The sequence below is a fragment of the Lynx canadensis genome, chromosome D3 (assembly GCF_007474595.2).
Source record: "Lynx canadensis isolate LIC74 chromosome D3, mLynCan4.pri.v2, whole genome shotgun sequence".
Classification (NCBI taxonomy): Eukaryota; Metazoa; Chordata; class Mammalia; order Carnivora; family Felidae; genus Lynx; species Lynx canadensis.
The window spans coordinates 27,312,312-27,335,039 of record NC_044314.2 but is presented as its reverse complement, the minus strand read 5'-3'; the positions used below and the strand labels follow the sequence as shown (position 1 = coordinate 27,335,039).

The window sequence follows — 22,728 nt, the reverse complement described above, 5'->3', positions numbered from 1 at the left end:
AAGGGAAGAGAGCATAATATAAAAGAAAGTTTTCTCCTACCTTCCCAGATTTGAATCAAACAGAAAGAAGTCTATCCTGAGGCAAAAATTCTTAATCCAGTGTCCTTGGATGAAATTGTATGCTGATTTGGGCATATTTGCCCATTTTTCAGGAGAGTCTTTGGTTTCATAAGAAGTTGAGAACTAATGTTAAAATGTGGAAAGTCTTTCCACTTTCAGAGGATTGGGAGACAGAGCATTGCTGAGACCACAATAGGTTCAAAGTGACAGTGAAGAACCCCGGTGAAGATCATGCTTCCACCCACAGTCACCGGGTAGTGTAGATGTGTGACTGAAGAAAAGTGACCAGAAATAACATGGCCCAGCAGATGACTTCTTCTTATACTCAATCTCCTTGATGATATTGATCAACATATTTCTGGAATTTCCTTTAGAACTCATGACCTATGCTTTTCAGTTGCCACAATCATGGCACATCTTGCCTCTTGGGCTTAAATTTGGGTTTAACAATTGCCAGATGTTATCTAAAATTAATGCTGGTGAATAAAGAGGTAATCAAGTTGGGCAAATACTCAATTTTGGCTAGAAATGAGAAAACACAGGACATTTTCTTAGTCGATTTACTTATTTGACTTCTAAGCACTTCCAAAAATGTTTTGAACAACGATGACATCATTAGAATAAGTATGTAGCTTCCAGAGGCAACTGCTTTGAAAAACAGTACTTGGATATACTTAACATATGTGGGCTCCTTCTATAGGCAAACCTCATATATTGTAATTTTCATCGAATGTACTGCTTAATATAAGCTTAATATTTGTATTGAGTCTCTGTGGACTTGTAATGCCTGTTTGTCTTTATTCTTTTTACCCAGAGTTAATTTTTGTTGTTGTTTTTTCTTCTGTGAAATGGCCAGATATATCGATACAGCCAATGCTTTGGAGCAAGAAACTAAACTGGGGCTACGACGCTTTGAAGTCTGTGACAACATCGACCTTGAAACTATTTTGATGGAATATGAGAGCTATTATTTTGTAAAATTTCAGAAATACCCCAAAATTGTCAAAAAGGCATCAGACACAGGTACATGGCTATTTTCTAGAAATAAGGTTTTTTCTCATCTTTAAGATTAGTGTTTCTTCCTCATTTTATTCTCAGATAGATGCTACTCTCCCCCTCCCCACACTGAAAGAATAGACCAGAAAGATTGTATAGCCTGTATCAGATCCTGTACAGAAATAGAAACATGATCAGCCAGGCAGTGATGTCCCTTTAGTCACGGTGGCATTTGTTTGAGGTATGTGTGTTTTAGGACAATGAAAGCAAAACCCCAGTGCATCACAGGTGCTTTTTAGAAGACCAACATTACTTTCATTTCTTTAAAAATGGAAAGAGCTGTTGGAAGAGGATAAAAGACAGAAGACTTTTTGTTGTTGTTGTTAGGAAGACCTATTATCTATCTTGAAAATAACATGAAAATGAGTATTGGTGAAGCTAATAGCTCATGTATAGATAATGAAATGCTTTTGAAAGCCATCAATCCAGATAATGATCAATATAATGCAAAGACCCAGTATAGGTTAGCAGTCAAGGAGGCTGGCTGGAGGAAAGATCTAAAGCGAGGGCCCTATGTTTTGTAGTAACATTGACTTGGAAGTCTGTAAGTGGGGGAAGTAATTATAAACCAAGGGAGATCATTGTCCTGTTTACAAGGCACTTGTTAAGCCACAGACTTTAACATTTCATGTGGGGACCAGGAAACCAAGAGGAATGTCAATTAAAAATAGCCGGGGGCGCATCTCTGAGCTGGAAGGGATATTTATCTGAGCTCCTTTCCAGGGCAGAGTTCAGAGCTCCCTGTCCTTGGCTGGTTGCTGGGTCTGGGTTTGGGCAGAGAAGCACTGACTCCTGGGCCACCAGGACTATTATTGACATGATCTAATTTCTAGATTGCTGGTTCTGATTTAGTCTGGAACCATATTCTCCTGGGATATTAGACACAATGTCTTTATTTTAAGGTAAACTGGCAGAGTACGACTGGTAAGTGTTCATGCAATCATCCTGGTGTCCCACGGACCACAGCAAAATGGTGTCAAGTTCATGAAAACTTAATGTAATGGGTAACCGTAAAGTTGGCCCACACTGAAGTTGCCACCAGGTTCATGGTCTCCAACTCAATTAATATCTAAGGGCTTTGGGGTCTTTCTCCATGCAGAAATGCTTGGGAAACATGGGTTTCTTTCCTTCTGCTGGTAGTTTCACTTCTTTCCATATGAGAATAGCTTAGAGCTCCTGGACCCCACAAGGCTATAGCACAAATTTTGAGAACAACGTAAAAGGGCAAACATATCTGAAAAATCACTTTCTCTTAAAAATTAAATTCTTTCCTTTTCCTCCAATATTTGTTTTGCTACAGCGGAAAATAATTTACCACAAAGAAGTGGAGGGAAGACCAGAAGGTAAAGTGAATGGTAATTCCTCTCGACCAACCCAACTCTAAGAGTTTGTGGGATCCCTTTCCAGAAGATTCTCCAGCTCAGTTCCCTATCTGTCTACCAGCAATTGCAGACTGTGATCATGTGACCTTAGTGGGCCCAGCAATGGGTTCCCCACATGTTACAGACGTCCAAGACATGAGCCAACATCTATGGGTTCTCCTGGTTTTACCACAGATAACTGCATTCACTAGTGCTCTTTCAAGGCTATGTGCTATGAAGAGTACAGACCTCAGAGACTGCAAGACCCAGGTTCAATTCCTGGCTCTGCTCCTCACAAGCTTGGAGCAAGTTTCTGACACACAGTGAGGTCCCCACACGTAGCAAGCACCCATGCATGCCTCATGATAATACTCTCAATAATGCTCTGCCTGAGGCTAACTTTGTTTTGTACTATTCTTTAGGAACAATTTTATCGTTTTGACCAAAGCATTATCCATTTATTTACTGTTTCCATAAAGCTAGTCAGACTCTGACAACAAACGATAACTACTTTTGAACCAAAAAAGCGAGGAGCATTTAAAGAAGCCAGCTTTGGCATGCATTTGGGTTCTGATTATGTTTCAGCCACATATTCATGCCTGGAACTTCCCCAGCATTCCTTACCTAGGAGAACATTCCAGAAGTGAATGTCTTTCGAGCACTTTGCTTCTCTTCAGGGAGGCAGCTTGACAGCTTGGGTGTCCTCAGCTCGTCTCTGAGTAAACGTTTGTACGTGGCAGGCGTAAAGGTCAGACAGCAAATGGCTGGAGTCAGGAAGGATAATTAGGAAAGTAATGAATGCTGTTTGTTTACAATTTTGTAATTGAAGATAGCTATTGAAATGAAAGGTTGTGTCATGAGACTGGCTATTAACAAATGAAAGTGCCTTTTCCTAATGCTTGCATTTCACACCAGAGAGCAAGCTCCCAGTTTACAGATTTGCAGATAACTCAGTGGAGGAAAGTTTATTTAATGTGATGGATAACAGAATTAGGATGCCAAAAAATCTGGACAATTTGGAAGATGGGCCCAAAATAACACGATGAAATTTAATGAAATAAGGTGTAAGCTCCAACCAAAGACTAATGACAAATAGCTCCCTCATTACAAAATCAGGGACCTAGAAATCTGAGTTCACAACAGATAAGGTGTGAGGGTGATCACAACAGTGTGATGTGACTGCTAATGTGGTCTTGGGCCTCACTGATAGAAATACAGTGTCCCCAAAATAGGAGGTGACTCTGTTGTGGTCAGAAGACTGTGGACAAAGGAAAGGTGACCAGGATGAGGATGAATCTGGGAGCCAGGTAACCTTAGGAATGATTGGGGCAACTGGAGAGGGTTAGCTTGAAGACTGGAACCCATGGGGAGGCGGTGCCCCTAGAACAACACGGCACCAGTCTTCACCCTCTAAAGAGGGACTGAGCCTTCTTTGTAGAATTCCACAGGGCATACTCAGGAGGGGCACCTAAAATTATAGCGGGGTGGATTTGGTCCCATATTAGGATGAATTTTACAATCATTAGAGCTGACTGGGAATGAATCACATTGTTTTGCACATTAGGAACTTGTCTCTGATCGTGTTAAAGCAGATCTGTGAACCACTTGCCTCCAAAGGGAAATCAAAGCAGGAAAACAGACTCCCTGTTCCCTGTCTGCCCTGCAATGACGTTAGGCAAGCTTCACTACATATGTATATATATGACCTCATTGCATTTAAATCAGTGCTATTCATAAGGGTTTGCACTTGTAACATGTTTGGTATTCATTTCATAGACACTTCATTTTTGTGCCAGCCAAAGGCCTGAGGGACAGACGTTTGTGTTCCTAGTTTACAGATGAAAAACAATGTTCCGAGAAACTGTCAGCTGTCCACCTCTTATGATACCCACCCCAGTGGGCCAACACCGGGGTCATCGTGTGTGGATGCTGGCTTTATTATTGGCATGGATGGTCTTTTGCTGGCTAGGTGTTTATATTAGATACAACTCCTCCTTTCCCAAAAAGAAATGGAGAAATAGATGCTCTCTGAGACCCCTTAGGACAGGGGAGAAATACTTCCAGCAAAACTCCTGCAAACACATCTTACACGTAAGGACAAAGGAATGGAGAAAACCCAAACAAGTTCAGATGTGGGACTTCACGGTCTGCCCCCCGAGCAGTCCTGCCTCTCTCTGATGTCATCTCCTATCTACTAATTTTCCAAAACTGAATTTCTCGTTCCAAGGACCTAGCGAACAACTTTATTTTACCTTTATATTGATGCATATAACACATATGCAGTCAAATGTCCATATACTCTCGTACGCGCCACCACCCCAGCCCCCCAGCAGGCTCTCTTCCCGATCAATGCATCCCATCTCCAAGAGAGGTAGCCACTGTCTGGCGTCCAGACCCATCAATATGTTTTGCCTTAAGTGAACAATATTTGGTGAAAATCTGTTTGGCAAATATGAAGATCTGTGACAACAGAGATGAGGTAAGGGTTGCTTCCCTTGCACAAGCCCCTTCGATGTTTTAGTGTACGGGCTGCCGAAGTGAGCACCTTTCCATGTTGGCTGTATGCAGCCTGATGAGAACTATTTTAAGTACATCCAGCACACTGGATCAAAACTACAGGCAAATCCCTAGGCTTCCTCCTTCCTCCCCACAACGTGACCCCTGGGCTGCATACTGTTCTTTAAGGAAGGTGGGAAGAAACGTTGGAAAATGCTTGCAAAAGTCATGTGTTCTTAGGAATACAGAGCTATCTGCAGAAGAGCTGGAGCCAGGTGGCTTGAAGGGAAAATGAAGAGGGGGTTGGGGGCCTCCAGGAGGAGGTGGACCCTCTAGCTTGCTCTTGGAGGAACCCAAGGGGTAGAGTGGAGCAAGTCAGAGCCAGGACGGCCAGGGTGTCAGGACAGTGCAAATGGAAGGGCCCAATGGTGCCACATCTGCACATCTTTCTAGAACTCTTTTTCAGTCGGCTACACAGGTTGTTTAGTTACCTCAAATTAAATGGTTTGAATAATTTCCTCCAGGGTCTTTGTTCCCTCCCCTAGGGTGATGAGCGACAGTTGTCAAAATCTTCCCAAGATCAGTCAGCAGAGGCCACGGTCCAGAACCACGGTGGGGAAGCCAGGGGATGCCAAATCCGTCCATAAGGAGCATCCTAAACAGGTCTGGATGGCTTTGCTGGTATTGGTAAACTGCAGGTGGCTGAGAAATAGCCCTGAGAAAAGAGTCACATTTATTCATTTTTGTGTCATTTTGTTACATTGTAGATTTTCTTCCAGTATACTGAATTAAAACCACAGGCAAGTCTCTAGCCTTCCTAATGTTTCTTAATTCGAGTGGGAAGTCTCCTTCCTTCCACCAGCCTTCCCCCTGGTTGGATTACTGGGAAACAGTCCTTAAGGGGTAAGCCCTGGGCCCAGTCAGAGCAGGGGGCTGGTTGCTACAGAGCTCAATCATCCCATTTGAGGTAACTATAGGTGGCACATCTTTCCTGTCCCAAAGCACATTCCTGGACTCTTAAGACTAAGTCAAGGATGGCCTCAGGAATGGCTGGGTTTCTCCAAAACACAAATGGTTGGTCTTCACTCCAGACCTCCCTGCAAAACAATCTTGGGGACAGGGTGGTCAGCAAGAGGACAGAGCCCAGCAGGCGGGGGAAATCAATGGCTTCTAACTCAGGGGATTCATACCTCCAACCTCCTGGGTCAGAACAAACATACCAGGTTTCAGAGGAAAGAGAACTAATGGAAATAGTGAAAAAGAATGGGAAGAAAGAGTGTCAGAGATCCCTGGCGGGGGAGAAAGGAGTCCTCGTGAAACTCAATTGTCAGACGGAACCTCTCACTCTCGAGGAGGTTGTACACTTCTGGCCATTGCAGTCTGGCTCAGGTGGAAGGGAGCCCAAGGTGGTGCAGGGGAATCCGCAGGAAGCAGTTGACTGTTGACTCAGCTCCACCTCCAAACTCAGCCACCCCTGGCCTCAGATACCTCGTTATAGGAGAACAGGCAAGCCAGTGTGAACGGGGATGGGTTGAGGCACAACGGTTTCCTCCACCGGAAAAGCTGCTCAAAGCCTGTAGCTTCTGGTGACAGCTCTTCCCGTATGGCACAGGCAGACAGTGAATTCATCTTGTTGGGTCTGCACAGAAGTGGCCGAATGACACATGAGGTTCCCGTTTACTGAACTGATACCCAGTGTGTGATTCTGGATGCCGGAATAGGCATTTTCCACCAGCATGTGGAACTTGCTTCCCCAGCTGGCTTCTTGCTGTCTTCCTCTTTCCCCAGGAGCCTATCAATAATACTCCCATGGAGGGCGCTGACTTTGGCTTGAGTATATCAGGAATCCCCAAAGGCAGCGGAGAAGAAAACGTCCGCCCACAAAAAGTAAGTGGCATTCGTGAACCTAGAACCAAAAGGGGGCATCCCTTTTCTTTGTAAAAATGAAAGTAAAAAAGGCTGTTTTTGTCAAAAAGGAAAGCTAATAGGTGACGGTCAAAGGCTGGCTGTGCGGTGAACTGAGAGGAGCACTGGATGAGGATTACAGCCCTGGTGTTCTGGTCTGGTCTTGAAGGATGTGCCCCACCTCGAAGAAGCTCAGTTTCCCTATTTGTAAACTCAGGAGTTTGGAAGAGATGGCTTCCAACGTCACTTTCAGCTTAAAAATCCCACGACTGAAATGATCAGCATGGGTGTTCTGTATTATTGAAGGAGTTATGATGGCCTACCCATTCTTTCTTCCCCCATTAGTGGTAACTGATGAGCGATGGCACTTTTTCTCCATGGAGATGTGGCTCTAGGCTTACATGTCATTCCATGTGAACCATGAAACCTCAGTTGAAATAGCGTGGGTCTTATCCATACTAAATATTTCTACCCCTTTCATAATGAACCTCATTTCTTGATTCAGAAATAACCGTTTCTCAAACAGAGAAGACCCAGGTTGGGTGGCTGTAGGCAAAAGGTAGGTTAAAACCTGTCCTTTGGAAAGGTGAAGCAGTATCAACACCCAACAGGTTTCTCTTGATTGTAACTTCTGGGGTTGGGTGTCTTTTTAAGAGTCATCTTTCTTTTTTTTTTTTTTTTTTCAACGTTTATTTATTTTTGGGACAGAGAGAGACAGAGCATGAACGGGGGAGGGGCAAAGAGAGAGGGAGACACAGAATCGGAAGCAGGCTCCAGGCTCTGGGCCATCATCAGCCCAGAGCCTGACGCGGGGCTCGAACTCACGGACCGCAAGATCGTGACCTGGCTGAAGTCGGACGCTTAACCGACTGCACCACCCAGGCGCCCCAAGAGTCATCTTTCTTCAAGCAAGTTCTCAAACTACAGGACTTCAGACTTACCCCTGGCTGGCTCTTCTGGGGCGAACTAAACTCTGACTGTGTGTGTGTTTGGAGGGGAGGCTGGAAGCATCTCCCTGGAAATTAAGGGAGCTCTCATTGGCTTGAAATGGCTCCTTTTAAGGTCCTCAAGTATATGGCTTCTCTCTCTCTCTCTCTCTCTCTCTCTCAACAATAAACATTAAAAAAATTTTAAAAAGGGGCGCCTGGGTGGCTCAGTAGGTTAAGTGCCAACTTCAGCTGAGGTCATGATCTTGCGGCTTATGAGTTCCAGCCCCATGTCGGGGTCTGTGCTGACAGCTTGGAGCCTGGAGCCTGAAGCCTGATTCGGATTCTGTGTCTCCCTCTTTCTCTGCCCCTCCCCTGCTCACACTCTGTCTCTGTCTCTCTCAAAAATGAATAAACATTAAAAAAAATGTTTTTAATTAGAAAGATATCATAACGAGTGGAGAATGTTAGCATAGTGTCCAGCATATAATATACACTCGGTAAGTGCTGGCTACTGCTAATTACTTTTTTCTTGCATGCATCCTTCCTTTCTCTTTCTGCCTGCGGGGGAGATGAGGTGGCATTGGGAGGAGTACGGGAGGCAGATATCTGGGTTTAAACCTGGCCTTAAGTCACTTGTTAGCTGGGACTCTACTGAATGGAGAATGTACATGGTGGTTAATGGGAACTATCATCACTCTCCTGATGATGAGTTCTTCCTGTGTGTGAAATGTCGCAAAGGATGAGACAATATAGGGGAGCCAGACCTGTAAGGAAGCATATATGGCATGGCGTCAGGAACTGAAGAATGCTTGTGAATTTTTATTCAAACCAACTTCATTCTAAGGAATTTATTTCAACTTATTTTTTCTTCTAGAGTGCCCAACTTGAGGAAATCATCTTGTTCATTATTAGTGCGGGTTCTTTTTATTTTATTAAAAAAATAATTTTTTTTATTTTAGAGAGAGAGTGAGCACATGTGAGCAGGGGAGGGGGCGGAAGCAGAGAGAGAGAGGGGCAGAGAGAGAGAAAGAGAGAGAATCTTAAGCAGGTTCCATGGTTAGTGCAGAGCCTGACATAGGGCTCAGTCCCACGACCCCAGGATCATGACCTGAGCAGGACTCAAGTGACTGAGCCACCCAGGAGGCCCAGTGCAGGTTCTTTTCAAAGCTTCACTTTGTGTGTCCTACATACCAAAGTACATAAATGTGTCTTGATTTACAGAAGCTGAGCTATTGAGGATTGTCTTCTCTTATGTTTTAATGGTGTAAATAACCATTACTCCCTTTCAGGGCCAAATCATTGACTTCCGAGGACTGCTCACAGATGCCATCAAAGGAGCAACCAGCGAAGTTGGCTTGAACAGCCTTGACTGTAACCCAGACCCCTCAGTAAGTGGCTAAGATGTGACATTCGTCTTGCAAACTACCAACATCAGGACGAACTTGAGAAATATAATTTTGAGTCCAGAGAAATTTTGAGATCAACTCAAAGGTCACAGCTATCTGCCACCATTTATGTCACTGAGATCCGCATCCTGTTTTGCTTTCTAAGTTATGAACAATATTGTAACGTAAAACTTTCTGTTCCCATCATCAGGAACGATTGTTGAAACCTCTGAGTGCATTTATTGGCATGAATAGTGAGATGCGAGAATTGGCAGCCGTGGTGAGCCGGGTAAGATCTGATATTCAATTCACAAATTTACGGAGGCGGATCGGGGCTCCTGGAGCATTGTGGGCTGCTTCTTTTATTAATAACAATAAATATGATCATTTATTTATAAAGTGCCCCCACTTGCAAAGGCACTCATATTGTTTAGAGGCACAATAATGCATGATAAATAAATTATAGAATCATAAAATTACAATACAAAGAGCCCACCATCTCACTACAGAGGCCAAGAAAACCAAAAGGGAAACAGACTTGGAAGGCAAGGGACAGGTGAAAGGTTTTAGAGCAGAGCCAACAGTTAAGGAGAGAAAGCCTCTTAGAGAAGGAAAGAGCATGTCTGTGTCTTGTTTAAACAGGCAAAGTCTAGAAACAGAGATATTGGGAGTCTGATGATTTCATAATTGGAAATTTCCATGAAAAACAAGATTAGAGGAAAGAGCTTATCATCCAGACTACTGAATTTCAAGCTTACCCTTCAGAATTTAAAGGCAGTGGAGTCTCATGGTTAACGATACCGGCTCTGGAATCAGTTGACCTGGATTTGATTTCTACATCCTTCTTTTTCTAGCTGTGTGACTTTGGGCAAGTTCCTTGGGAACAGAATAGATTCCTGAGTTATAGGCTATTTATCTGATATCCAGCGATCTCATATTTAATGAAAGACTGCAACCTAGGCAGACTCGGAGAGATGTTTAATATGTTCCAAAAAATGCACAGCTATTCTGCAGTAATTAAGGGTTCCCCAGCTCTGGCTGTTCAGTTCCGCAGCTGTTACCGCACCTATTAGGTGTCAAGCGTGCGGTGGGGGCTGGAAACACAAAGATGAACAAATCAGACACAGTCCTTGCCTGAAAGAGTCTCTCATCCCATGGGTAAGGTGCACTTGGAGAACCCAAAGGAGGGGTATTTTGTGCCAAAGGGTGGGGAAAGCACTAGGGAAGAAGATACATAAGAAATAGGCATGTGAAAAAGTAGAAGAGGGAGGGTGGAGGGTTCTGGGCCAAACACACCGTGAAATCGTACTGCTTTGAGCTGAATGAGCCCCAAGGAGTGGTGGGGAACGGGGTTGCAGAGAGAGGCCAGAGTTCCTGAGCTAGGGGCATAGTGAGCACTAGCCCAGCATTGGAAGTTGTCTGGAGGACATGCGGAATCTTTGAATGGGCTACTCAGATGTCCTGATGACAGTGTGTTGGATGGAGATCAAAGAAATAGAGATAAGGAGACCAGCTCTCAAGTTATTACCAGTGAGAGAGGATGAGGATTGAGCCAGGCTGTGGTAATTCGGATGCACCAGAGAGCAGAGAAAAATATCCTTTTTGTTACTGTTTCTGCAAAAGGATACCATAACTAATGATAACGGACGTGTAGAGGAGAAGTGGCCTGAAATGATTCCACCTGGCATCTTTCCTACAGTGCCACGGGAAGTAGTCGTTCAGTCCCTGCTTGAATGCTTACAGTGTTGGGGAGCTCACCACCTCATGAGGCAGTCTGTTGAGTTCTGACTGATAAGTTTTGCGGCTATGAGGAGGAACTTCCCATTGGGAAATTAAATACTGCTATGTGGAACTCAATGTCAGCTCTAGAAGAGGGCAAGGAATACTGCTTTTATCGATGGCTGCTTTGAATTCCAGGGTAGATCAATCCCCACCGTGTGCCAAGCTTCTTCTAAGAAAGTGTGGTAGCAAGAATGTGAGTGGCTGGTGGGCTAGCAGGCTAGCTGTCTAAAGACAGGGAGGGTTCTCCCAGGATTTTGGAAGATAGATGTGCTTTCGCTGCCATCCCGTCCAGGGATGGATCACGCCTAAAATCACTTGAATGAATAGTTTCTCTAATAAAACTTGTCACCCGTGGCAGAGGGATACGGGGAGACAGGCAACAGGGGTGGGGGCAAAACATGTCACCAGCATTGAAAACGTGTGTTTTTGAACCATGTGCGTGTATTGTTTATTTAAAAATTAAATACACATAGAACTAGTTTCCAGATTGTTCTGTAGTCACTCAGAATGACTTGAAAGAGGGAGCTTTTTCTTTTTTTTGATGTAACACACTAGTTACTCAGTTTGCCTGAAAGAGCTCCTACTGAGAAAGGCCCTGAGTGACTGTTCCGAGGGGGCTTGTGAAATTGACGTTTGGAAACTTTAAATGAATTATCAGTAAAACCAGCCTTAATTGATTGCCCCAGATGGTTGCTACAGGGCTCCACAAGGAGAGGGCAGACCGCACTTTTGCCCGGTTGTTGGCTTCCTTGAATTTTGTAGGAGCAATTGCTCCTGATAGAAAGTAGGGGTGATCACTAGGGAAAAAGAGAAATTGGTTTCGGAGGAGCGTGATCTCTCTTAGGCCACAAATTAAGAAAGCGTTTGAGAGAGCAAGGAGCAAGGGGAGCCAGGCACTGGCTAGGAACTATGTTTTGCAGTCAAAGCCAATGTAATTTGAAGGCATATTCTGTAGCCTCTTTGATTACAGCCGTAAATCAGCACGGTTTGCTATTAACTGAAGACAGGTATAGTCCATCGTTAGGAGATTTTTTTTTCCCTCTTAAAAGTACCATATTGTATCACCAATATCTTCTTCAGGGAAAAATCACTGAATATGTTCATGACATCCATTTAGTGAGCTAGCCCATGATTACAATATGCATATATACGTATATCTAACATGAAAAGTTTTCATCACCTTTCCATCCTATTGTAAGTCAAGTATTCTGCTGCTCCTGTGTTTATTACAGCTGTGGAGGAAAACACTAGTTTTAACAAAATGATCAAATGTGCATTGCAGGACATTTATCTCCATAGTCCAAACATAAAGTGGAATGACATTATTGGACTCGATGCAGCCAAGCAGTTAGTCAAAGAAGCTGTCGTGTACCCTATAAAGGTAAGGATGGGAAGCCTCGTGGGGGTATTTCTGTTCATTATCCATTGGACAAACTCTATGTCATGCACCCATCAGGAAGAGGACAGGATGTTTTTCTGCCATCAAGTTAACTTTTTGCCTGTGTCACAGTATTTGGTTAAACGTTGGAGTACCAAGGCCCAGTCCGTTGTAGGCAATTTGGAATCATGTTACATATTGGTTCAAGGCAGGTGTCTGTTCAAGTGATCATTTAAGATCTAAGACTCTAATATATATGATTTGCCAGTTGCTATAGATAGGTTCAAATTAGCCTGCCTCCCTAAAAATATACGTATTATAGCAGAAATACCTCCTGTAAGAGAGGGCTTCTCACTTTGCTTCTATACATCTTACCGCCTACCCTCCCCGATACCCACATCACCTGGGGTTTTGCTTTGACTGGTTGTAAGGACTAGACAGCCCCTTCCAGGGCACCAGCAGGAAAGCCACCGTGTTGTGCTCATTGCTTATTCCTGACAAGTCTTTGTGCAGAGTGGTTCACTAAACAGGAAAGAAAATAGAAAAACAGGACTTTCCATGGTGGGTTTACAACTGTGGTACTGAGAAGGTCAGTGTACCACATAGCTCTGGCTGTAAAACAGACCACCCCAAAACTTCTCACCTTAGCAAACAACAATCACTTACTTATGTGCGCCTGTGGGGGTATGCCGTTTGGGCTGGGGCCAGCAGGGCCAGCTCATCTCTTTGCCACATGATACTGGCTGGGCGCACTCCCACATCCGGGGCATCAGCCAGGGTGGCTGGGAAAGCTGGAATGAACAGAACGACTGAGACTTCTCCACGTGCCTCTCATCCCCCGCAGGCAGACCGAGTCTTGTTCCCATGGTGACAGAGGGTTCCCAGACAGAAGCAAGAAAGGGCAGGTCCCAATCCAACAGCATCTCCCACGTCTCTTCTTCTACTTGCTGATGTCTCATTGGCCAAAGTCACAAGGCCAAGTCCAGATTCAAGTGGTGGGAGGAGCTGCAGAGATAATTTGCGGCCATTTTCTGTGATCTTCCCCAGTGAAGATAACAAATTTATTGTATTGAAAACCTACTTATTATTACCACTGAGCCCATGCAGCCCCTGATTTTTGGCTGCTTCTATTCTAATGAGACAAAAATCAATGAATTTGGAATGTCTTTCCCCTCTCTTTCTTTCTGTGTTCTGACATGGGAGTAAAAAATATGCTGGTATTCAGAACTAGTGGGAATTTATTCACCCTTTCCTCTGAGTGGCTCTACAGTACAAGTCTTCTGGAAAGGATAGGACCTCTCATTGAAACTCTCTGGATGTGTTATCTCCATAGTATCATAAGCTCTGTATGTGATGACATCGAGATTTTGACATTAGCATCAGCAAGAAACTAATAGCTAGTTATAATCATACTATTGTTTTTCCTTCTTCCTTGTTCTCTGTCAACTCTACCTATGCTCCAGATTGTCTGAATTTGAACTAACGGGAGAGAATCACTAAAGTTCATGTATGTCCTGTTTGGAGTCAGTGTCTCATAATGCATTCAGCACCAAGGTTCCCAGCTTCTAAATCAGGCTTCACCATAGCTTCATGCCTAATTCGCACACACCTTTGTCGGTTCTAGTGGTTATCTTAAAGGGCACTCCCTGTTCACAACATTCAAAAGATTGCCAAATACCCTGTATATAGACCCCTGGGGGAAATGATGTTATGTATGTAGGCAATAACTATTGTAATGGAGAAGAAAAGTACCCACATATGCCTTTCTTTTCCTTAAAACAAAACAAAACAAAACTGCTCTTGTAAAAAGCCACAAATATTAAGCCACGCATTCCTATCAAGTGTGAAAGTCAACCTGGGATAAATATGATGTAAATAGAAGCAGCCAGCCTTAAAAAGGCTGACTGTCTGAATTGTGCTGTGTTTCACTCTGGCTTCATTCGATTGCGCTAAGGGTATGTAGGCTGACATACGGATACCAAACCTCTTCTTTGTTCCTTGTTTCCATAGTACCCACAGCTGTTTACAGGAATTCTCTCCCCCTGGAAAGGACTGCTGCTCTATGGCCCTCCAGGTAAAGGAATCTTTCTGTTTGGGTCTTGATATTAAGTGTGTGTGTGGATGACGACTTGTCCTGTCCTCATTCAGCACTGGGGCTAATGACCGCTAGGTAACCATCTCCTTTTTCACCGACTTCTTGTGACACTGACTTCTATCTGTTAGCAGAGGGATGGAGTTCAAGTGTTGCTCACAATTCATCCCCATGTGTCTCTAGGTACAGGGAAGACTTTACTGGCCAAAGCTGTGGCCACGGAGTGCAAAACAACCTTCTTTAACATTTCTGCGTCTACCATTGTCAGCAAATGGAGAGGGGATTCAGAAAAACTTGTTCGGGTAGGAATTCCTGATTTTGTTTTTTCAGAATAAGTGCCAGCGAATACAGTGGTACAAAATGATGTTAGAGCCTATTTGTTTTTAAGCGATTTATATGTTAGAATTTATCCCAGATCTTGATTACTAAAAACCCAGAAGATGGATTGATTGACTATTATAGGTGGATATTAATCCTGTCCCCGTCAGCATAACATGATGTCCTTTCCTTTGGGCATTTGACCAATGGTCCTTTTGTGATTCATGTAGCTTAGGAATGGAATCTGGGGAAAAGGTTGTTTATGAAGTGGAATATTTTTTTCTTCATTCAAGAAGCATTTATTATTAAGCATGTGCGGTATATTCAGTTAACATTTGAGAGGCTGCTACTGTCTGCAAGTCCCTACACTACATACTCAAAGAGTCAAGAAATTTAAGACAATTATTCTTTCAGATGGTCTGAGCAACTTTCCTCCACAGTGCCCCATAGCCTTAGAGTTTTTTCTCTCCTTAGGAGAGAAATAAAAAGTATATTTTATATAAAATATAATGTAACATTTTTTACTATACCTCCCAGTTATCTTATGAGAACACCTGTTTATGATTTACTCCTCAATGTAAAGTGGGTCCTTCTCAGAAATCCTGTTAAACTATTGAATTCTGTAGAATGACTGGCAAGTAATCAATACTAAGTAAATGTAAATACTATAAATTTTCTGAAAAGAAATTTACTCTAAAATATTTTGCTTAGGTTACATTCCCTTAGATGACTTATTTTCAAAATATTATGGCTTACTTGGAAGTCATAATAGAATATTTTTATAGGATTGATTTACCTAAAATGACCTATTATTTATTACTTTGATACTTTTCTCAAGTTACTTCAAATGTGTAAGTTTTTATAAATTCTTCCTTTGAATGTTTATTTATTTTGTGAGCAAGAAAGCATGAGCAGGGGAGGGGGCAGAGAGAGAGAGGGAGAGAAAGAATCCCAAGCAGGCTCCATTCGGTAAGCACAGGGCCCGACGCAGCTTTGATCTCATAAACCGTGAGATCGTGACCTGAGCCAAAATCCAGAGTCAGAGGCTTAACCGACTGAGGCACCCAGGGGTCCCTACGAATTCTTATCACCCCATCGAGATTGTAATTTGTGGAAATCCATGTTGACATCTGTTTCTTTGTTCTTTGAGTCTAACTTAGTGCCAGGTCCAAAGATAGGGTTTGAACTCACCTGTTCCTAAATTTTGGGGTTCCATGTGATTCTAGTTAGCTTGATTTCAATGAGCTGAAATCCAACTAACTATAAAATCATCAGCCTGAAGGTTTTTTTTTTTTTTTTTTTTTTTTTTTTGGTCAGCTTATTTTGCCATCTCTGTTATTTCTAGACCCCTTTCTCTGGTCTGAATTTTCTCCTAAATAGTATTCTCATATATAATAGTTATTTTTTTCAATGTTTATTTATTTTTGAGAGACAGAGACAGAGCTTGAGCAGGAGACAGAGAGGGAGACACAGAATCCAAAGCAGCCTCCGGCTCTGAGCTGTCAGCACGGAGCAGGACGTGGGGCTCGAACTCATGAACCATGAGATCATGACCTGAGCCGAAGTCAGATGCTAACCCAGGCGCCCCCGAAGATTTTTTTTTTAACATTCCATTTCTATTTGCTGCGGAACACTAAAACTCTTAGGAGATGCCCCCAGACTCAGTTTAGATTCATCTCCTGTCATGAAAAAGTGGTGTTTACAGCTATGCGCACAAAACACTGCAAGATGCTCAAAGAAAGATTACATTATATTCTCTGGACAGGACTTCCTTAGACAGAAGAACAAATTCAAATATTTTATGAATATCCTTAACAAAGATTGAAACTACTAAAAGAATCGTCTTGTTTAATGTGGGATAGCCAGAAAAGTCACTTAACAAGAACTCTCTATTCTGTGTGAGCATTTTATTTAACTAAAGTTTTCTTCTGCTTCAGAATTATTTTGTTAAAATTCTAGGGGTGAGGAAATGATTCCTTCCTCAATTTCTCCCCCTCCTTTCCCATATATTTTAAAAATAATTCGTATTTTTGAAAAAAAAAAAAAGATACAAAAGGGCATATAGACCCCTGAACCTTCTCCCCAGGGGCAACTGCTACAGTTGCTAGTTCAGCCTTCCAGAACATTTATCATATTTATATAAATACCAACAACTGCATCTATATCTTCCTTCTTTACTAAATGTCAGTAGGAACGTACTACACATAACCTTCTATAACTTTTGTTTTTGTTCACACTTACCAATATAACTTGAATATTGTTCCACACTATTATAGACACAACATGTTCTTTTATGAGTCTGTATCAGATTTCATTGCATGGAATGTTCATTGCAAAATGTATTTAACCAGTCTCTTCTTTTTCAACGTTTTTTTTTTATTTTTTTTATTTTTGGGACAGAGAGAGACAGAGCATGAACGGGGGAGGGGCAGAGAGAGAGGGAGACACAGAATCGGAAACAGGCTCCAGGCTCCGAGCCATCAGCCCAGAGCCTGACGCGGGGCTCGAACTCCCGGACCGCGAGATCGTGACCTGGCTGAAGTCGGACGCTTAACCGACTGCCACCCAGGCGCCCCAATGGCTATTTCTAATGTAAACAACAGTTAGGTTGTTTCTAGCCTCCTGCTATCATGAACAAAGCTACAGCAGACAATCTTACCATATCCATGTCCTTGCGTATACAGTAGTGTAAGATGATTTCTCTTAAGTAGAATTGCTAGGTCAGAGAGAATGAAAGATCGCTGATTGCCAAATTGCCTGACAACAGGGTTGCACCAGCTTCTACACCCATAAATGGTGTGCGTGTTTGCTTCCCCCACCCTGGCCAACACTGTGTAGCACCCAAATTTAGAAATCTTTGGGACACCTGGGTGGCCCAGTCAGTTAAGCGTCCGACTTCGGCTCGGGTCACCATCTCGTGTTTCGTGAGCTTGAGCCCCGAGTCGGACTCTGTGCTGACGGCAAGGAGCCTACTTTGGACCCTCTGTTCCCCTCTCTCTCTGCCCCTCCCCTGCTTGTGCTCTCTCTCAAAAATAAATCAGCATTTAAAAAATCTTTAAAAATAATAAAAAAAATCTTTGCCAATCTGATAGTGAAATTAATATTTCAGTGCTCAAATATGCATTTAACTCTGAATGAACTTGAGCATCTTTTTATAGGTTTAGAAGATATTTGTATTTCCTTTTTTTTCTGTGAAATGCACTTCTGGTTTTGGATATTTAAAAAAAATAATTCAAAGGGAAAACAGATAACCTCTCCTAACCTTGAGGGATCTCATCCTCTATCGTCTCAGAAATTATTTTCTGAGCTCTTGGAAGGATCCTCACCTGGAAAATCTTGGTCATGCTGTCAAAATCTTTACTATGAAGCTTTCAGATAAAGAGAACCCTTCAGGACCTTCCTCTACATCAGAGAAGCTTTCCTACCATTTGTTTCTCTTCCTATTCCAATTAAAGAGTTATTTATAGGGAACCCTTGGGTTATGTTCCTCCCTCCCCTCCTAATGTTCATGCCTCCTAGGAATTGATGCTATTGAATAGTTGAGTGGTCTCTTTAGCAAATGCACACACCTGTTGGTGCTTACATCTTTCAACACCCTCCCCCACCCCCACCCCTAGTTGTACGATTTAACTTCCTCCAAGTACTTTTGAAAATTTTGGACTAACACTTCCAGCGCACTTACCTGGAGTTCTATATATTCTTTGGCAGTGGGAAGAGCAGTGGTATGGTCAGTATGGAGACACAGGGTCCGGATGCGGTTCTCCTTCCAACTGGGCGTTTGGTCTCATAGGGCCCCTTGGTCTCTCTGCACCTTGGAGAGTACCTTAAAAACATGTATGGTTCTATTAAAGAGTTCTGATATTCCACTTTTCATTGGGTAGATTGCTGCTATTGTAATCACCCTTAATATCAGCTGTATTGGGGCTTTTCTTTTTGTGACAAGGAAAACAAGTTGCTTGCTTCTAATGAGCGCGTCGCTATCGTGTCTAAAAGGCATTCGTCATGGGTGTCCCGGCGTTGACACTGTTCTCTCAGTTCATTAGGCTGAGCCAACTGTCTTGGCCGAATGAAACAGGATTCTGTGAAAGGAAAATACTTGCTCATGAGCATGGGTGCACCACACGTACAAGCAGTGGTGAAGGTGAGGGACTTCCCACTCAGTGATGGGGAGACCGGCAAGGGGTAACCTGCCACTACCCAGGAAAACACAATCTGGCCTTTTCTGGGCTCTTCTCCTCTGATTTGTTCTGTGATACTTTGCTAGCGCTAAGTGACATGGAGAATAAATCCCCTTTGCCTATTAAAGAACCTCTATTCTTTTCTAAGTCTCTACTGCTTTCTCTGATCAACCAGTGAAGAATTGTATACGATGCTCAAGAGATCAGTTTCAAGGTTAAAAAAAAAGCTTTAGTTTTTTATACTCTTTTCATCACTACCACATCTCCCTTTAGAGCTCTTTATTTTGTTTTTATATGTCTGTTCTTTTGCTGGCTGTTTTCCTGTTCTTGTTCAGTCTATAATATTTTATTCTGGAATGGAACATTTTATTCAATTGGGAATTGCCTTAAATTCCCTCAAAGTACCTGAACCTACCAAACAACAGTGTTTAGAGTGGTATAAGGACCCCGTGGAGTAATTTGGGGAGCAGAAAGGTGCAAAATTCTTGTTACCCATAACTGGAACTGTATCCTTCCCCTACAATTCTTCCTTCTGAGAATGACCTGAAAGGTCTCTCTCATTGTCCTGAAAGGTTGAGGGAAAACCATTAAATGACTTTACATATCCCAAGGCTTTTTTGTCCATACGGAACATGTTATTGGCAGGGAGTCTCGGGGGCTAACTAGCCAACTAGAGCTCAGGTATTGAGTTTTAGCTTAAGCTCTCCCATTTATGATTAGTAACCTTGAACTAACCACTAACTCTCTCTGGCTCTAATTTTGTCAAGTGATAAATGGAAATAATTGGACCGTCCAACCCCATGGGGTTGTGCTAAGGAGTAATGATTATAAAGTTATTATGAAAGAACAGAGTGCAGCATAAATACTTAACATTACAGCCATTCTAAGCTCTTAATCTCTGGGAGCATCTGAGAACTTTAACTTAACTATATGAATTTGAACATGTGGTTGCTTCTCTCCCACCCAGGTGTTATTTGAACTCGCCCGCTATCACGCCCCCTCCACCATCTTCCTGGACGAGTTGGAGTCAGTGATGAGTCAGAGAGGCACGGCTCCTGGGTAACAGACAGGGTTGTTTTTTTTCGGTCATCACTTCTCCCCTCTTGTAAGTGTGTTTGATGGTCGGAAGCCCATCGACATTTACCAGCAGAATGAGCCTATTAATAAGCCCACAAATTTTCTGCAGACACATGGAAAGGTCTTTAAATTAGATCCTGTTAACTGAATAGCTGATTTAAGTAGTTTTTATAACCGGAGGAAATGTCATCCTCCCTTCCCCCTTTCCCCACAGAGTGGTTTTCAGGCCTGAAGATCACCCAGCCCCACGATCCCAGGCTGCCATAACGGTCTCGCTGGCTCAAAATAGCTGCTCGTGACCACCTCCTCTGGAGCCAGAGGGGCTGCCTGTGGGGAACGGGGCTGCAAAGGCCAAGTCCCAAGAGGTAGCTCTCGACAAAGTGTGTGAGGCCAGGGAAGCCACCACTTTTCTGTGACATCAGGTGGTGGGTCAGCCTGTCTGATTTTAAATATGTCACATATGTTACCTCTAAAGATTAAGTGTCCACTAACGTCCCCAGCAGGAAAGAACACATCTCAGACTACAGTGAGCCGTGTGTGTGTGTGTGTGTGTGTGTGTGTGTGTGTGTGTGTTTTGAGAAACTCTTTCTGTCTTCATCAGAAGTATTCTTCTTTGAAACTTCTTACTAAACCTGGCTTGGAAAAACAGGTCTCTGGGAAATCTCAACACAGCGGCATTTATTAATGGCCTCTCATGGACGGACCATCATCAAGGCAGAACTAATAGTGATAAAAGGCAAATACTCAACTTCTTGGAAGTACAACTATAATCTATGAAATTTTACTTATTGGAAATCATTTTCCTAACAGGGAAAAGCAACCATTAAGATGCACCCAGGATGCATGGGATTGATGGCATTGAGGTCAATGGGACAATTTCCATGGCTTCATGGGTGCTTGTCAGCCTCAGGCTAGATGCTCTGCCTCTCTATACAGGACCTGACAGGGGCAGACATGCACAGGCACCTGGATAGGCACCCACCAGACCACCTTAGTGGTCATTCTGTCTGCAAAGACCCAGCCCACCTGGCCTGCCCTACCAGAGTGAACTGTGCACTCATTCTTACATTCACTTTGTCAATCTCCATTCCCGGGGTTTCCCACAGCTTTGAATGGCTAATTTGGAAGCTTTATCTCCTGCCTTTGACTGTACTCCGAGTTTTACACTGAATGGCAGCTTCCTTGCCTGGAACTTGACCCCTAAAACTAGAGTCAGGGAATAAAGGCAGGTGCTCTGAGAACTTCCTGGGTCATATGAAAAGAATAAGTATCGGTAAATCCTAAATAAATACATAACTATACTGTGAGACTGTCCTTTCTCTTGGAAAAAGGTAGTTTGACAGTGAGTGGTACAGTTCTTAACAAAAACACATACCTAACTGATGCTGCCACTACACATGCCCAGAGAGGAGAAGTTGAATGTCGTGTTGTCCAAGAAAGGCATTTTTTGTCCTTTTAACTCAGTCTATACAAGTGAAGAGGAAGGAGAGCCTGCTGAATATAGTCCGGATTCAGAGCCAGTTTAGATTGTTAGGTCCTGGAGTGAGCTCCTTCACGGCGGGACGGTCTTTGGCTGCGGTGGAGGTGGGGCTTGGAGGGTGAATCTGCACAGCAGACAGCCCCAGCAGGCTGTGCAAGGAAAACATATTCTCCATGTCATTATCGTGCCTCTTATTAGAAGAGAACGGAATAGATTCAATGCAGTAGCTTATCTCTCTTCTTCAATAGAGTGTATCCATAAATTATATGAAAAGAACTATGGTGTATAAAAGCACTTTCATGCCTGCTGTACAAACGAAAGGATTATTCTCAATTATCCGTTTTTACAAAGGGCAAATAATACTACTACAGAGAGACCCAGCCCGGCTGCGTTCAATCGATTAGTAGTACTGTCTGCCCTTTAGTTATTTTCTAGTTCGCTGCCAATTTTTGGTTTTCTTCTCAATGTCGTCATTATATTCATTTACTTCCTTTCTCTCACTCTCTATGTGAAAATAATACCAAACTACTCGTTTCCTTCAACTCTCCTACGAGTGGCTCCCGGGAATGAGGCAAGGAACCTGTTCTACAGGCACTGAATCAATGTTGTGAGTGCCACTCTTGTCCTGGAAGCAAAGACTCTGTCCTGGGAGAACCTCACCTCTGTGTCTCTCTGTAGGGGAGAACATGAAGGAAGCCTCCGGATGAAGACAGAGTTACTGGTGCAGATGGATGGGCTGGCTCGCTCAGAAGATCTCGTGTTTGTCTTAGCAGCTTCTAACCTGCCATGGTAAGAGATCTTAGTACATTTTAAATGCATTTCCATGAGACACTGAGTACAGATGAAGACGTTACATTGCCCAGTTTGGGCAAAGTCTCAATGTTCGGTTCCAGCCCTGGAAGATTAATCTGAAGTCTTTCTTGGTCAAGGCCTCAGTCCTTGCTATCTGTACCATGAAAGAATCTGCCTTAAAAGAAGGAACATAAGCCAGGCCTACCACTAGCAATACTTAAAATGGACATTTTGAAGGGTACCCGGGTGGCTCAGTTGGTTAAGTGTCCAACTTCAGCTCAGGTCATGATCTCATGGTTCGTGGGTTCATGACCCATGTCAGGCTCTGTGCTGACAGCTCAGAGCCTGGAGCCTGCTTCAGATTCTGTGTCTCCTTCTCTCTCTGCCCCTCCCCCACTCATGCTCTGTCTCTTTCTGTCCCTGTCTCAAAAAGAAATAA

At 43.2% G+C, this 22,728-nt stretch overlaps 1 protein-coding gene across 1 annotated transcript in view; it reads left to right on the top strand.

Moving 5' to 3' along the window:
- Positions 1-995: 995 nt before the first annotated feature.
- Positions 996-22,728, top strand: part of KATNAL2 (katanin catalytic subunit A1 like 2) — a 38,086-nt gene continuing 16,353 nt past the window's right edge. Inside the window, exons 1-11 of the mRNA XM_030292443.1 lie at positions 996-1,083; positions 2,417-2,459; positions 5,519-5,636; positions 6,762-6,860; positions 9,097-9,195; positions 9,404-9,481; positions 12,257-12,355; positions 14,363-14,426; positions 14,628-14,746; positions 19,908-19,999; positions 22,176-22,286. Of these exons, the coding sequence (XP_030148303.1) occupies positions 1,011-1,083; positions 2,417-2,459; positions 5,519-5,636; positions 6,762-6,860; positions 9,097-9,195; positions 9,404-9,481; positions 12,257-12,355; positions 14,363-14,426; positions 14,628-14,746; positions 19,908-19,999; positions 22,176-22,286 (995 nt within the window). The 5' untranslated portion in view covers positions 996-1,010. The remainder of the gene's footprint in view (positions 1,084-2,416; positions 2,460-5,518; positions 5,637-6,761; positions 6,861-9,096; positions 9,196-9,403; positions 9,482-12,256; positions 12,356-14,362; positions 14,427-14,627; positions 14,747-19,907; positions 20,000-22,175; positions 22,287-22,728) is intronic.